Source organism: Pseudorca crassidens, chromosome 4 (assembly GCF_039906515.1).
Source record: "Pseudorca crassidens isolate mPseCra1 chromosome 4, mPseCra1.hap1, whole genome shotgun sequence".
In the NCBI taxonomy this organism is placed as follows: domain Eukaryota; kingdom Metazoa; phylum Chordata; class Mammalia; order Artiodactyla; family Delphinidae; genus Pseudorca; species Pseudorca crassidens.
The window spans coordinates 379,949-395,465 of record NC_090299.1 but is presented as its reverse complement, the minus strand read 5'-3'; the positions used below and the strand labels follow the sequence as shown (position 1 = coordinate 395,465).

Below are 15,517 nucleotides of genomic sequence, written 5' to 3'. Positions count from 1 at the left end.
TGCGCATGCACGGCCGCTGGCGCGGCGGAAGTGAGGCGCCGGCGCTCTTCCGGGCGGCGACGCGCTCCCGCCCCTGCGTCGCGGCGTCGGGCGGAAGCTGGTGCGGTTCGCGGCCGGCGGTTGCCGAGTGGACCCGGACGCGGCTGGACGCCGAGCCCTCTGTCCGGCGCCCGTCGCGGGCCGCCACCATGTCGCTGCTGCAGTCTGCGCTCGACTTCCTGGCCGGCCCTGGCTCCCTGGGTGGTGCTGCCGGCCGCGACCAGACTGATTTCGTGGGGCAGACGGTGGAGATGGGCGAGCTGCGGCTGCGGGTGCGGCGGGTCCTGGCCGAAGGTGAAGCCGGGGCCGGTGGCATGGGCCCGGCCGGGGGAGGGTCAGGGCCGGGGGAGAATGGCCGCGGCGGGGAGGGTCACGGCCGGCCGGGAGGCCACTGCTGAGGGTGAGGCCGGCCTAGGGTTGGGCACTTCCTTGTCGGAGGCTTGGGGTCAGGCCGGGGCAAGGTAGTCTTGGCGGCAGGTGTGGGCTGACCCGCGGCCGGAGCGGAGGCTGTGGCGGCGGGAAGGAATGGTGGGCAGGCGGGGCCTGGAGCGAGTGGCCACAGTAGAGGCGGAGCGAGGGGGCCCCGCACGGCTGAAGGCTGGAGTCCGGAGGCGGGCGGTGCGGCGGCGTGGGTCTAAGTCGTGGTCCTTCCCTCGCATGGAGGGCGGTAGTGGGGCAGTGGACGTAGGGCTGGCCCTCCTCGGGTGACAGGAACTCCGGCGTGGGTGACCGCAGTCCTACCCTGCTTGGGTGTTGGGACAGACAGCAGCGCAGTGTCCGGTAGCCGGGCTTCCTCTCTTACGACCTGAGCGTCCCGCTCCCCGACCTCTGTGTGAGATCCCACAGAAGTTACTGCAAGCTGAGCCAACAGGTGTGATCGGAACAGAACCTTGCAGGGTGGGCTGGTCCATCTTTAGTCGGCTGTGTTTCCGCGTGCTCTCTCTAGCTTCCTGAACGTCCTCTCCCTTCTTCACCCAGAATTTATCACCAATGTTGGCGCAGTCCTAGTTCCTCATCTGGGTTTTTCTGTTCTGTCTGGCATGGCAGATTTCCCTGGCCCTGGTGCTCACCAGCTAAACACAGTTGGCTTTGGGGCCGGTGCTGAAGCAGAACTGTATCCCCTGCGTTAGCACTCTTGCTTCTACTTGTGCTGCATTTGAGGTGGGAAACTGGCTGACTGTTCTGGTGCCCTCATTCCTAAAGGCCTGAGGTGATGTTCTGGCCTTAGCATCAGAACACACTTTTTCTCCACTGTCAGAAACGAAGAGATTTTGGGTGTGATTTAGTGAGAAAACATCAGGCTCTTCTTTCAGAGGTAGGGGCCAGTATCTCTAGCAATGAGAGTTCCCCCAGATCAATTCGCTTATTCTGAAAATACCAGGCAAGTATTTTGATTCTTTTAAGAAATTCACAGTGGACGGTACATGGTTTCTGCCTTGTGGAAGTTCAAGTAAGACACAGGCTTTGATGACCAAAGGACAGCGCAGTGCAGGGGATCCTCTGGGTGGATAGACAGTGGGCGCAGCTGAGGTGGGAGGGTAAGGATGCACCCCTGCTGGGTGCAGTGGCAGGGCCAGGGGGAGGAGGGGTGGGATGGGAGGTGGGTCACGGAGAGAAGGAAGCTCTTGCCTGTGGCTTAACACCCAGGATGAAGAACAAGGGTAGGGGAGCAGCCACTGTGGCTGTGCAGAGCACCTGTTCCCTTTGCTCTCTGGGCATGTCAGGGGCTGAAAGTCACCACTGCGATTAGCAACTGTAGATTCCCTCCCTTAACCTGAACTGGCAGCTCCAGCTTTCTGAACTGGGATGGTAAGAAACCCGTATGAAGTCGTTCACGCAAAACAGCAACCTTAGAACATAAGCTGCGGGAAATCAGGCTGCCTTGCATAAATATGGGGAAGGTCCCGAACCCAAAACCCTTGGGTACCTATGTTGACAATTCCAGAATTCTTCAGGTTTTAGAAAGATAGTGTGTATCCTGTATGTCCTGGGACACTGCTGCGGGAGTTGGGAAAGTGTCACATAATCAAGTGTGTTACTATATCTGTAATTAAATAAGTAAGCATCCTCACTGTGGGATAATTAAGTCTTCAAATAGCCTCACATCAGTTCATGTCAGGTGTTGCCCCAGGTGAGTTTATAATAGATCAGGTTTTGCTATCAAATGATTTAGGGAAAAAACATTGGTTTTCATAGCTTTTTGGAATTTGCACTTGTCTGAAATGGGTTATTGGGCAGAACGGTGGGTTGGGTGATCCAGATAGCTTTCTAACCTTTTCAAAATTTGTTCTAAATTTTCACTTTCTTAAAGCAAATGACTGGGAGTTCCCACAACGTCAGAGATGCCTAGTCCAAGTGGGCTTCAGGATACGTCCTGCGTGTCTTCTTGTTTCGGATTCTGCATGCTCATGCTTCCTTCTGCCAGAAAGGATAACGGGGATGGATCGCTACTGCTTGGGAGCATTTGGTCCCTCGGGCAGCCCAGCTCTGTAGGGCTGCTTTGCTCTGTGGACTCACTCCCGTGAGATGGGCTCGTCTCTGCCAGGGAGGGTTCCGAGGGGACGTTTCCTCTTCGGACACTGCAGAGCACAGATAGCCAGGATCTTTGCAGCAGGGACTTAGGCTCGGTGGCCGGTTGTGGCCATCGGGACGAGGCGGCCCACGTCTTGTGCCTGAGTGATCGCCCTCTCAGCTTGCCCACCCGACCCTTCACTGGCCCATTGGCAGCTTTAAGGTCAGCCTTTAACCGTGGTGATAGCACCCAGCATAAAGCAGTAATAATCACCAGAGCAGTACTTATGGGGTCCTGGCTACTTGGGGGGCACAGTCCCTGGTGCTTCATGTGGAGTGTGATCGTGGTGGTGCTGAGGTCGGGGCCGTCGGGAGCTTGCCAGTGCCCCCGGGGGGTGATGGTGGAGTCGGGCGGCAGCTCAGGGGAGGCTCTGGTCCCAGGAAAAGCCTGGGTCGTCTTAGGTGTGTCCCGGAGGGTTAAGTGTCCAGAGGAAATGAAGGTAAGAGAAGCTGCTGGAGTGGTGCCACTGGAGGGCCAGGTGGGAGCCGAGCGCGGAGGCGGCCACTGGCTTTGCCCTGCCCGCTGGGCGCCTGTGGTGCCAGGCCTGCGGTACTTCTCCAGTGCGTGTCTGTCTGCTGGCGCGTGGGTGCCTGGAGCGGGACACTGGGGAGGTGGCCCTGAGGCCGGACACTTCGGGGTGTCTTCCGGGGAGGGTCCTGGGATGGGGACGTCTCCCTGCGGGGAGGTGCTCTCCTTCCTGCCTCTGCCAGGCCTGCTCGTCTCCAGAGACACCGCCTGCCGTCTGCGTGAGCAGGCGTCTCTGTAGGGTAGGTAGTGATCACGTGTGTGCAGTGGAGCTCCTGGAATTCTGCTCTGTAGGAGTGTCTGCTTCTTACCAGCAATGCTGAGGGAAAACGTGTTAGGATCACCCGGCCTGCTTCCCATGCTGCTGCCCCACCTGGCCTGGTGCTTGCTGTCCTGCCAGCAGTGCCCCGCCTCGCCTGCCCCTGTCTGTGACCCTGCGCTGTGGGAGGGACAGTCACCGGCCTCCTCGGAGGCCCTGCCGGACTCCAGCCTCCCCACACCCCCTCTTCGTAGTGGATGAAAGTGGTACCTGGCTCTGTTGGTCTGCGCTTCTCTGATGGGTGAGATTGAGCTTATTTCAGTGCCTGTTAGCCGTTCTGGCTCCCCTTCAGGGATTGCATGGCCACATGCTGTGCCTATTTTCTTTTATCAAAAATAATTTGAATTGCGTCCTTCACCCGGGGGGATGCAGACTGCAGGTGCTGTGACAGATGCGCGCACCTGTGCAGCAGATGGCTGTGCAGAAAGTTGCCACCCCGGAAAGCCTCTGCGCCCCAGTCCCCCTCCCGGCCAGGCGCTTGCTGGCTCTGAGTCCCCTCTTCTGGGACAGCGTGTCTCTGGCGTCGCGCCCGGGTGCTCTCACCGGCGGCTTCATGGTTTTGAAGTTCGGTTCCCTTTTCTGCTGCAGTTTGCTGTCCCTCCCCTGCCATGGACCTTTGGGTGTTCCCATTTGGGGCTATTGTGAATGAAGTTGCCAACGACATTTTTTATGAAGTTTTTGTGTGTTTTCCTTTCTCTTGGGTAAAATGCCCAGGAGTGGGGTGCGGGCTTCTGGGTGGGATGTAGAGTTAGCTTCAGATGAAATGGCCAAACCCTCTCCACCGTGGCTGCACCAGCTTCTGCCCCACCAGCTCGTGAGCACCTATCGTTGTGGTTATACCCGTTCTCGAGAGGGTGTAGTGGTCAAATCTGCATTTTCCCCGTGATACTGTCCAACACCTTTTCACCCGCTTATTAGCCAATCGTGTATCTTTTCTGTGTGTGAAATGTTTGTTAAAATCTTTTTTCCATTTTTTATTGGGCAGGAGTTGTGGGAGTTTCTTATTATTCTGGATCTGAGTCCTGTTTTTATATAATACACGCACACACGCACGTGCACCCCCCCATATGTGGGGAAGAGGAGGTCAGCCATTTCCCGATTACAGAACATACACGGTAATGACTGTGTAGGGCACTGTCTTAGCAGTGCCCAACATGGCATTCCTTCATGCGTTTTATACGCTAGTGTTACTATTTTTACGTAGACTTTTAATTTTGAGGTCATCATAGACTTATGTGCAGTTGTAAGAAAAGGTACGGAGAGGTCTGCGTACACTGCCCGTTCCCGCTGTGGCAGCATCTGGAAAAACTGGAGTTGCCATCACAACCAGGATTGCATGTGTCCATCCCCACAAGGGTCCCTCGTACCTTTCACAGCCAGATGCCCCTCCTGGACCCCTGGAAAGCACTAATCTGTCCTCCTCTGTAATTTGTCCTTTGAAGAATGCTGTGTAAGCGAAATCACACATCGTGTAGCCTCTTGGAATTGGCTTTTTTCACTCCGCATGATTGTCTGGGGAGCCATCCAGGTTGTTGTGTCTGTAACTAGTTCGTTTTTATTTCTGCAGAGCACTCCGTGGTGTGGATGTGCCGTAGTTTGCTCAGCCATTCACCCACTGAAGCACATCTGGGTTGTTCCAGGTTTTTTGGTTATTTGAAATAAAGCTGCTATAAACATTCGTGTACAGGTTTTTGTGTGGCTGTGTTTTCATTTTTCTGGAATAAATGCCCAGGTGCTGGGTCACATGGCAGTTGCATGTTTTGTTTTTAGAAAACTACCAACCTGTTTTCCAGAGCGGCTGTGCTCTTTTCACATTCCCATCAGCAGTGGCTGAGTGTCTTAGTCTGCTCGGGCTGCTGTACAAACTGCAGGCAAGGTGGTGTAAACAACATGTTCATTTTCATTATTTTGGAGGCTTGGAGTCTGAGACCAGGGTGCTGGCAGGGTCTCTGGTGAGGTCTTTTCCCTCGGCTGTTCTGGTGTCTCCTCTTCTTCTAAGGACTCTAGTCCTGTTGGGTCAGGGCTTTAACTTTATCTATCTCCCTAAATGCCCTCTCTCCAGATACAGTCGCATTGGGGGCGGTTAGAGCTTCAACACATGACTTCTGGGGGGACACAGCTGAGTCCATTACAAAGCGTGATGAGTTTCTCTGAGTCTTTGCCAGTATTTTGTGTTGTGTTTTCATTTGATCATTCAGCAGGTGTGTAGTGGTAGCTCATTGGGGCTTTAATTTGTGTTTCCCTAAAGGCTAAGGCCGTGCTTATTTCCACCTCCCACCCTCATAGGAGAAACGTCTCTGTGCCTTCTGCCTATTTTCGAATGGTCTTTCATTGCTGAGTTTTGAGAGCTCGTTGTATGTTGTAGGTACGAGTCCACTGTCAGATGTGGTTTGCAAGTGTTTTCTCTGAGGCTGCAGCTTGTCTTCCAGCCTCTGAACAGGGTCTGTTGTGGATCTAAAGCTTTAACTTTCAGGAAGTCTGTTCTATCACTTTTCCTTCCTGAATCCTGCTTTTGCTGTCAAGTCTGAGAACTCTTTGCCAAGCTCTGCGTCTCCAGGATTTCTCTCCTGTGCTGTCTCATGGTTTTGCATTTGTATGCTCTGAGTTGATTGTCGTGTAAGGTGTAAAGTTTAGATTGAAGTTCTTTGTTTTGCCTGGAGGTGTCCAATTGCTCCAGCACCATTTATTGAAAAAACAGTGCTTCTAACATGGAATTGCTTTTGCATCTTTGTCAGAAATCATTTGGGCATATTCGTGGGGTTCTATTTCTGGGGTTTTTCTCTTTTGTTCTGTTGCTCTGTCCCTCCACCAGTGCCACACGGTCTTGATTACTGTAGCTATACCACAAAATTTGAAATTGGGTTTTTTTTTAAATAGGAAAAATTTCAAAAATGCAGAAAAGTAGAAAGAATAACAACAGAACAGACACCTTTGTCCCTGCTCTCCAGAATGAATAAACGGTAGCTTTTTAAAAAGTCGTGTTTGGTTCCAGACTTTTTCTAAACAGTGAAGCATCACAGATGTTGTTAAGGGTTCTGTTGACCCCCTACCCCTGGTTGCATTTCTCCGTTTCTCTTCAGAGGCAGCCGCCACCATGAATTTACGGCATGTGCTTCCTGCTCATCTCTTGTTTCCTCTGCATGTGCTGTGTTCACAGACAATGCATAGTCCTGCTTTTCGGGGTGTTAAATACAATACAAGTGACTGTGTTGTTGTTTATTTTAAAAATTTATTTATTTTATTTATTTATTTTTGGCTGCATTGGGTCTTCGTTGCTGTGCGTGGGCTCTCTCTAGTTGCAGTGAGCGGGGGCTACTCTGTTGCCGTGCGCGGGCTTCTCATTGTGTGGCTTCTCTTGTTGCGGAGCATGGGCTCTAGGTGCACAGGCTTCAGTAGTTGTGGCACGCGGGCTCAGTAGTTGTGTCTCGTGGACTCTAGAGCACAGGCTCAGTAGTTGTGGCTCACGGGCCCAGCCGCTCCGCAGCATGTGGGATCTTCCCAGACCGGGGCACGAACCCGTGTCCCCTGCATCGGCAGGCGGACTCTCAACCACTGCGCCACCAGGGAAGCCCTCATCTATTTTTTTATATTGACTTACTATTTAATTTTATAACTGCTACGTTGAGATAAAAGTGACGTACAGTAACTCTGCATATATGTCAAAACACTTTAAATATGTCCCGTGTGTGTATATATATATACGTATATGTGCGTGTATGTATATGTCTGCATAGCTGTCATTGTCATCAAGGTGGTGAACAAACCCATCACCTCCACAATTTTCCCCCTTCCCTCACAGTCCTCTCCTCCCATCCTCGACCTCCAGGCCGCCGCTGACCTGCTTTTTGTTACTGTGGAGTAGTCTGTATTTTCTAGGCTCTCCTATAAATGAAATTGTGTGTACATACACATGTACTCCTTTTTCCTGATTTTTGTTCTTCAGCATAATCGTTTTGAGAGTCATCCTGTTGCTGCATGTTAGCAATAGTTCCATCCTATTTGTTGGTGAGTCGTGTTCTGTGCAGGGATGATTGGTTTATCTATTCACTGTTGATGGACATGTGGGTTGTTTCCAGTTTGGGCAGTTACAAATGGGGCTGCTATGAACATTCGTGCACAAGTCCTTGTGTGGATGTGTGCTTTTATTTTTCCCGGGTAAATACTAGCAGTGTAATGACAGGGCTGTAGAGTTGGCATATGTTTAACTTTTAAAGAAATCTCCAAACTGTTTTCCAAAATGATGATACCATTCTGCATTCCCATGAGTGGTGTATAAGCGTGCAGTTGCTTCACACCTTAATCACTATTTGGTAGGTCGGTTTAAGAACTTCTAGATGTTCTGATAGGTGTATAGTAGTATCCTTATTTACGTGTGCATTTCCCTGGTGGATAATGACACAACATTTTTCCATATGCTTACTTGCTAGCTATTTATCTTGGTTGAGTGTCTTTTCATATATTTTGCTCATTAAAATGTTGTTAAACTGAACTTTGGATTTTCTTTATATTTTCTGGATAGAGGTCCTTTGGCAGGTGTGTGATTTGCAAAGCAATTAGGGGCTTGTCTTTCACCCTCTCAACAGTGTATTCCAGAAATCAGTAAAACCATCTTTAATGAAGTGCATTTATCATATTTTTCACTTATGGATCATACTTTTTTTTATATATCTAAGAAATCTTTGCCTAACTTAGGGTTTGTAGAAATAAAGTTGATTTTTTTGTATGTTGCTCTTGCATCCCACAACCTTTCTATACTCATTTATTACTGATAGTAGCTTTTGGGGTGTAGGTATAAGCTTGTCTACATAGACGATCATGTTGTCTGCAAAGAAAAACATTTTTACTTCTTTTCAATCTGGATGCCTTTTATTTCTTTTCTTGCCTGATTGCACTGGCCAGCACTTCCAGTGTGATACTGAATGGCAGTATCCCTGATCTTAGAGGGAAGCGTCTGGTCTTCCACTGCTGAGTGATGTTTGCTGTGGGTCTTTCAGAGATGCCCTTCATCAGGTTGAGCAAGTTTCCTTCTGTTCCTAGTTTGCTGAGAGTTTTAAATTTCATGATGAAATTTTCCACTGTAGGAAACTAGAAAAAAGTAAGCAAATCAAACTAAAAATAATTGAATTACATTGATTAAACCGACTCTGCTTAGTTGTGCTGTATTATCCTTTTTTATATGTTGTTGAGTTTGATTTGTTAATATTCTATTTTATCTAGAATTAATGATTTGTTAAGAATTCTTTCATCCACATTCACGTGTGATACTAGTCTTTTATTTGTTTTCACAGGACTGGCCTCAGTTGTGTTGATTTTCCCGCATTGATCTCGCTCCTATGTTCATTCCCTTCCTTCCTGTGAAGCAGGGTATTTAGAAGGCAGTATTATATAAATCGGGGCCATCATTGTTGCAGAAAGCAAACTGCTAGCCACAAGTCCAGTTTGTGTTTTACTTAGTAAAGGTATTTTTTTCCCATGCTTATTCAAACTTTATTTGAGACAGGGAAAGTTATTTTTAAAGCTTAATGTTAAATAAAATCACAGCACTGAACTGATGTCTATTTTTCTAATTTTCAGGAGGGTTTGCATTTGTGTATGAAGCTCAAGATCTGGGGAGTGGCAGAGAGTATGCGTTGAAGGTAATAAAGGGGGACAAACGCTTTTGTGGGTGTCGGTGTGTTTTAAAAGAAACAGGTGTCTAAGTGACAGTGTTTTCAGAGATTTATCCCTGTTCTTTAGTTTGTTTCTTTTTTGCAGTCTGTGTCTGTTTGTTTTACTTGTTTCTTCTGCCGGTGAAGCCTCAGCAGTTTTAGAGGACTGTAGAGCTGTGGTCTCCGACTTTGGGGCGGGGACTCAGCGGGCGGCCAGGGGAGGAGGGTCAGAGCTGCCAAAGCAAGGGCTCCACGAATGCCGGGAGCTTGAAGGCCACTCGTGTAAAACAGCGTTCACAGTGTATCTATAAATAAGGGCCACGGGGGCGCGGTGGGAGGGGGCGTCCGGGCCACTTGGGGTGCTGGGCACGCGTGCTAGCTTGTCCTGAGGCTCGCAGAGGGCCTGTCTCGGGGGCGGCCGAGCTGGCGGTGTGCACTTGCACTCTGGCATCCAGAACTACACCCACATCTCACTTTCCTCTAGCCTGTTTGGGGAAAAGCCTCCTACTTTTGGTTTTTCTTATGTCCTTGGATCATAAAGGCCCATTTCCAAGGGTCTGTAACCTCTGTCACGTTTCTCTGCGGGTCAGATGTTAAAGCACAGGCGGGGGAGCCCTTAGATGCGTGGTGTGTGTTCTCTTGGGTACAGAGCACTAAGATAAAGCCTCTACTCTTCCCTCGTACGCTATTTCCTGATACAGAGATTACTGTCCAACGAAGAGGAGAAGAACAGAGCCATCATTCAGGAAGTGTGTTTCATGGTATCCTTTTCCTGGTCACGTGGAGGCCTGCGTCCAGCTGTGGTTGAGCACGGCCGAGAGGCTGCGCAGTGACGCCCTCTCCGTGTTGGCTTCCCTGGACTTACCTGCAGCGCGTGTCTAGTAGGAAGGAGTTCTCTTCCTTGTTCTTCACTCTCAGGGTGATGATAAGAGATCTGTACCCTTGGGAGCGTCGTCATTCCTGCTGAGAGGTCTCCAGGCCAGGGGTGGGCAGCCCCCTGCCTCTGCCCTTCTGCCTGTCCTTCGTGACCTGGTGTGGCCCACGGTGCCCGGCCAGCAGCTGTGCCCCCAGCCCCTCGCCAGGCCTGGTTCCCATGGGCCTCTGTGTCACTTCTGATCAGCCCCCCGAGTCCCTCTCGCCCTGCCCAGAGCGCGCGGGCCCCCCCGGGGCGTCCATGCATGGCGCGTCGGTCTGTGGGGCTGGCGCTGCTCTGCTCTCCACTCGCGCACGTGCTCTCCTGGAACTGGGGTCTTCCCTTTGCTGTCAGAATCTGTTCTCTTCCGTCTCAAAGCTCTGTCCACTGTGAGCCTGCCGGCCGCCTGGGCCCAGGGGTCCTCCCCTTGCTGGGTTCCCGGTAGCCTCGTTCACCTTCACAGCCTTGCGCATGCCACGCCCTCCGCCTGCTGTCCTGGCCGGCCTGCGGTCAGGTGCGTGGCCAGCGTGGTGGGGGTCTTTGTCCCCACCTTCCCTCCCGCTCCCCCTCCTGCCTGCGTCTTCCTGCAGTCCTGGCTGCCCCCTACCTGCTTGCTGTCCTCTTCTGGCTCTGACGCGGCGAGATTGCAGGCTAATTGCATTCACTGTTCTGACCTTAGTGTCTTAATGTTATGTATATATTGTTTTAAACGTGCAGACTTACGCATTCTCCTTTAACAAGACACCTGCAGAAAAAACTTTCAGGCCACGCAAATATTGTCCAGTTTTGTTCTGCAGCGTCGATAGGAAAAGAGGAGTCAGACACCGGGCAGGCCGAGTTCCTGCTGCTCATGGAACTCTGCCGAGGTGAGGTTCCAGTGGCTCGGGACCGCCCAGCAGTCGAGAGATGCTCCCGGGTCTTCTCTCCCGGAGACACGGTGGCTGTCCCGGAGAGAGCATGGCTCGCTGTCCGGCGGAGCTCTTTGAGAGGCTGCATCCCCCCTCGTCCCTGCGCTGGGCGTGGGGGCAGAGATGGGTCTGAGAAAGGGGTGGAGGCGTGCTGTCAGGGCTCTCGGGCAGCAGGAAGCCGCCTCAGTCGGGAAGCGGTCAGGTGAGGCCGGGGAGGTGGGCTTGAGCGGCTGCGCCGTCCTGAGGCTGCGACCTCACCTGCGTCGAGGTGGTCACGCTTGCACTTGCTGTGTTCTGAAAGGAGGACTCCTGTGTCCACTTAAGGCAGCGGAGAGCCCATGCCTTCCAGAGAGTTCTAGGGGCTCAGCCTCTGTCTGTGGCGGAAGCAGGCCCCCCGCCTGGAGGGTCGGGCTCGGCTCGTCCCCGCACTGAGCACCTGCCCCGTGCTGGACCCGTGTGGGCAAAAGAGCGGGAGCGAGGTGGCCGGAGCCCGTCCTGGGGCTCGTGGATGGAAGGGGCAGGGCAGGACTCTTGAGGTCCGGCAGGCGTAGAGGACTGGCTGTGGGGCCCGGAGTTGGGGCAGGGGCCGCCAGACGTCCTGCTTGTCCATCGGTCGCAGGCAGCGCATGTGGGGCCGCCACGAGGCCAGGGGAGAGTGAGGGAGACTGCGGCAGGCGGCTACCCAGGAGGGAAGCAACCCCAGGGGTCACTGCCCCCAAGGAGTGTCCCAGGAGGAGGGGTGGGGGGCCGTGAGTGCAGGAGTCATGCTGCAAAGAAGAGCAGAGACGGGGTGTCGGGGCTGCTGGGGAGGGGGTGCTGTGGACTGCAGCCGGGAGCCAAGGTGCACAGGATCCCCGCCCCGAGCGAGCGGAGGAGGACGGGGGTCCCCATCCTGAGCAGATAAGGCAGAACCTGGAGCGCACAGCGCTTTCCGACGGGGTGGCGTGGGAGTGCCGGGCTCCGGCCAGGAGCGGCGTTGAGATGCAGCCACGTGCTGGCTCCTCGGTTCCCACAGCTGGTGAGTGCCGACCCGCCCAGCCCAGGTCTGGCGCCCGGTTCTCCCACTTAGCGGATGGTTGGCATCGCTGGGTTCTACCTGCAAGAGGCCTCATGCTCACTGAAGACAGCGTCACGTGGGAGCTTGTGAAGCAGGGTCCTCTCCTGCGAGCCTGCCGCGCCCACGTGGTGCCCCCACGTTCACACGCGCCCTCTGGAAGGCTCCCAATGCGCGGGGGCGGCGGGGGCCGCGCGGGTCCCACAGGGCCCTCTCTGGGCCCTTGGTGTCCCCGGAGAGCCGAGGTTCATGTACAGCGCTCCCCGCTTGTTGTTCAGTCGCTCACTGCGCCTTGGCGTTGCTTTGATCTTGGGTTTGGAGGCCGTGGGCGCCTTTCACGAGTGCGGGCCTGCAGGTGGCGCCTGAGGCGGGGGCGGCCCCGACGCGGCGACCTCGGCGAGTGCACCAGTCTTGGCGGTGCTGCCGGGACTACCCATCTGGGCCAGCGCGCGAGGCCCAGGTTGAGCACTAGGCATGGCGGTGGCAGCTCCCGGCGACGCAGGGTCTTTGGGAGTGGTGGGGGAGGGGCACGTGGGCACCAGTTCCACTGAAGGTTGGTCTGGTGGTGGCCACCCTGGATACATGCCCCAGGAGCCCCCATCCCTTCCTGGGACCCCAGCTTTGTCCTCCGCGGTGCCCTCTCAGCCGCCGTGCCACCTACAAAATTATCTTTAGAAAGACCGCTCTTGATTCTCATGGGACGCCAGAGGCCAGCGAACCCTGACCTCGTGCACGCGCCGGCTCGCCCCCGCTGCCCCAGACAGCCTGGCGGCCACTGTCATCCCTGCTCTAGACCCCTCGCAACACCTCATGGGGCCTGTGCCCTGTCTGCGTCTTGGGGGTTGGCGGTCCGTTCCTGAGGGCCCCATCGGCCCTTGGGGCTCCATCTCTACTGTGGGCCCCCTGCCCCCGCTGAGGGTTAGGGTTAGGGCACAGCACAGACAGAGCCCAGCCCCAGTCCAGAGTCAGGCTGGGGAAGGGCTGTGCAGCTGTGCCGGGAGCTGCAGGAGGGTGTGGCAGGGGCTTGGGAGCTGGCGGGTTGGCAGGAGGCAGGGTCGCAGGGCGAGGGGCTGAGTGCCGGTTGACTGTGGGGCCTGTAGATGTGGTGGCGCCCTTGCAGCTGCATCGAGTGGACCGCAGGCCCTAGTGTGCGGAGCTGAGCTGTGGAGCGTGGCAGCCGAGGCAGCCTGAGGCCCGGACCAGGGAGGGGGCGGCCGTGGAGGCCAGCCCGGCAGAGACGGCACGTGGCACACAGTCGTGGAGGGAGCTGCCGCGGAGGGGACCGGCCGGCTTCACTGGTCTGGACTGCGGCCAGTTACAGCAGGACTGGGGCCTGGGCCTCAGAGACAGGAAGGCACAGCCTTGAGGCGGGCGTCCTGGGGCCTGGGATGGGGGCCCAGAGCCTCGCTCTCCAAGTCTGTGCTCTTCCCACGCCGCACTCCTTGTTGTCTGCGTGTTCAGTGTGGAGATTTCTCCTTAACGGCGGAGGACCGTTGTTACCTAAGGAAACACGGTGATTATCTCCTTAGAGACATTCGGAAAGACATACGCACTCGTGGTTGTTTTTCTTGTAGCTTGCTGCGTCATGATGGGCTCCCAGGGTAGGAGGACTCTGCTGGTGGCCGGGCAGGCGCTCCCATGCAGGGCTCTGTGACTCACTGTGGCCCTGGTGGAGGTCGCACACTCCTCTGCGGGGCTTGGTGACCGCCGGAGGGCGGGGTAGCCCCCCCCCCCCGCCCCCGGCCCGCGGTGGGCTTAGGAGGGCAGTGGGCCTGGGGCGGGCGTAGCCTTTACAGCTCTGTGGTGATGTGAATTTAATTGTCTCTTTTAGGGCAGCTGGTGGAATTTTTAAAGAAAATTGAATCTAAAGGTCCGCTCTCGTGCGATACCGTCCTGAAGATATTCTATCAGACGTGCAGGGCGGTGCAGCACATGCACAGACAAAAGCCGCCCATCATCCACAGAGACCTCAAGGTACCGCCTTCACGCTCGCGCTGCGGGACAGGAGCCCTCCGTCCAGATGAAGCCCTCTTGCTCTGCTGGGTGTCGTCGCCTGCGTGGGTGTGCTCATGGGCTCGGGGGCCCAGTGTGGCGCCAGGAGGAGGTGACCGCTCCCCTGGGCTGCGCGCGCCGCCACCCTTCCCTCACCCGCCTTGGGGCAGGAGCCCTGCTGCCTGGTGCGGGGGCAGGGGTGCTTCCCTGCCGGGGTGCTGGCACGCCCATCCCAATGCACACACGGGATCCGTGTGTGCGTGGAGCTGCCCTTTGGCATTTTGCCGCCTGGCCGGGGGCTTAGTGATTTTGCCTTTTCCTGATTAATGATGCTGAATGCTTTTGCCACGTTCATAGTCATCAGTGCTCTTATTCCCCTCACTCTTCGGTTAAGTGGCTGTTTTCTCGCTGTTTTTCTGTTGTCTGTTGGTTTTATTTATTTATTTACGTTTGGCTGCGTTGGGTCTTCGTTGTTGCTGTGCGCGGGCTTTCTCTAGTTACGGCGAGTGGGGCTACTCTTTGTTGTGGCGCGGGCTTCTCACTGCGGTGGCTTCTCTTGTTGTGGAGCACGGGCTCTAGAGCGCAGGCTCAGTAGTTGTGGCGCGTGGGCTTAGTTGCTCCGCGGCATGTAGGATCTTCCCAGACCAGGGCTCGAACCCGTGTCCCCTGCATCGGCAGGCGGACTCTCAACCACTGTGCCACGAGGGAAGCCCTGTTGGTTGGTTTTTGTACATTCTTACAACAGTCTTTTTTAAGTTACATGTGCTGCAAGTATTTTCTCCTGGTCCGTGGCCTGATTTTAGCAATAATCCAACATCCACAAAGCTAGTGCCCCGACTCTGACCATGGCTCAGGGTAGCAGCACACCAACCCCCTTCCCCACCTTCCCTGCCCCTCCTCAGTCCTACTTGCTAAAAAAACTGTAAAGCAGACCCCAGACGTGCCATTTCCCTCCCAGAAACTTCTGTACTACTTCCCTCATGTCCAATCTGTAGCCAGCCTTCCTGGTTTCCTTGCTGGTCTGGAAGAGTGCCGTCCTCAAGTGGGGGCGGGGCAGCTGTGTTTCTCCTCTGTCTCAGGAAAGTGAAAAACTAGAAGGCTGACACTAAAGAATCCGTGTCCGAGAGCTCAGCCTGGGTTGGGCTTCTCAGTGCCCGGGTCCGCGGCAGCCGGCCCCGCTGGGGGACTCCCTGCAAGTGCTCCCCGTGGATGGGAGTCCTCACGTGGTGCTCTGTGGAGGGGCAGGAAGGACACAGGGATGTACCAGACACGAGTGTCACACCCAGGGCTGCGTGTCACTCGCTGGGAGCAGTTGTGCACTTGCGTCCTCTTCAGTATGATTTACCTTTCGCTCTTTGGGGCGTTTGGGAGTGGAGTCCCACAGTCCATTTGCTCGGCGTCCAGACTTGGAGGCTGTCCATCTCGGGAGCCCACACCGAGTGGGGCCGGCAGACTGCAGACGTCCTGGCCACTGGGTCGAGCAGGTGTGGCTGGGTCAGTAAAGCTGCCCCTCACCTGGGTCACGGAATCCTGATCTTCTGACTTGT

General features: G+C 54.9%; 1 protein-coding gene across 4 annotated transcripts in view; it reads left to right on the top strand.

Moving 5' to 3' along the window:
* The first annotated feature begins 81 nt into the window (after positions 1 to 81).
* GAK (cyclin G associated kinase) overlaps positions 82 to 15,517 on the top strand; it is a 49,609-nt gene continuing 34,173 nt past the window's right edge. For 3 of the 4 annotated variants that reach the window (XM_067734787.1, XM_067734785.1, XM_067734784.1), the window contains exons 1-5: positions 82 to 333; positions 9,030 to 9,091; positions 9,805 to 9,864; positions 10,768 to 10,882; positions 13,810 to 13,952. In XM_067734787.1, coding sequence (XP_067590888.1) covers positions 189 to 333; positions 9,030 to 9,091; positions 9,805 to 9,864; positions 10,768 to 10,882; positions 13,810 to 13,952 — 525 coding nt within the window. In that variant the 5' untranslated portion in view covers positions 82 to 188. Of the gene's footprint in view, positions 334 to 8,783; positions 8,915 to 9,029; positions 9,092 to 9,804; positions 9,865 to 10,767; positions 10,883 to 13,809; positions 13,953 to 15,517 lie in introns of those variants that run through there. The other variant, XM_067734788.1, reaches the window with a different exon arrangement.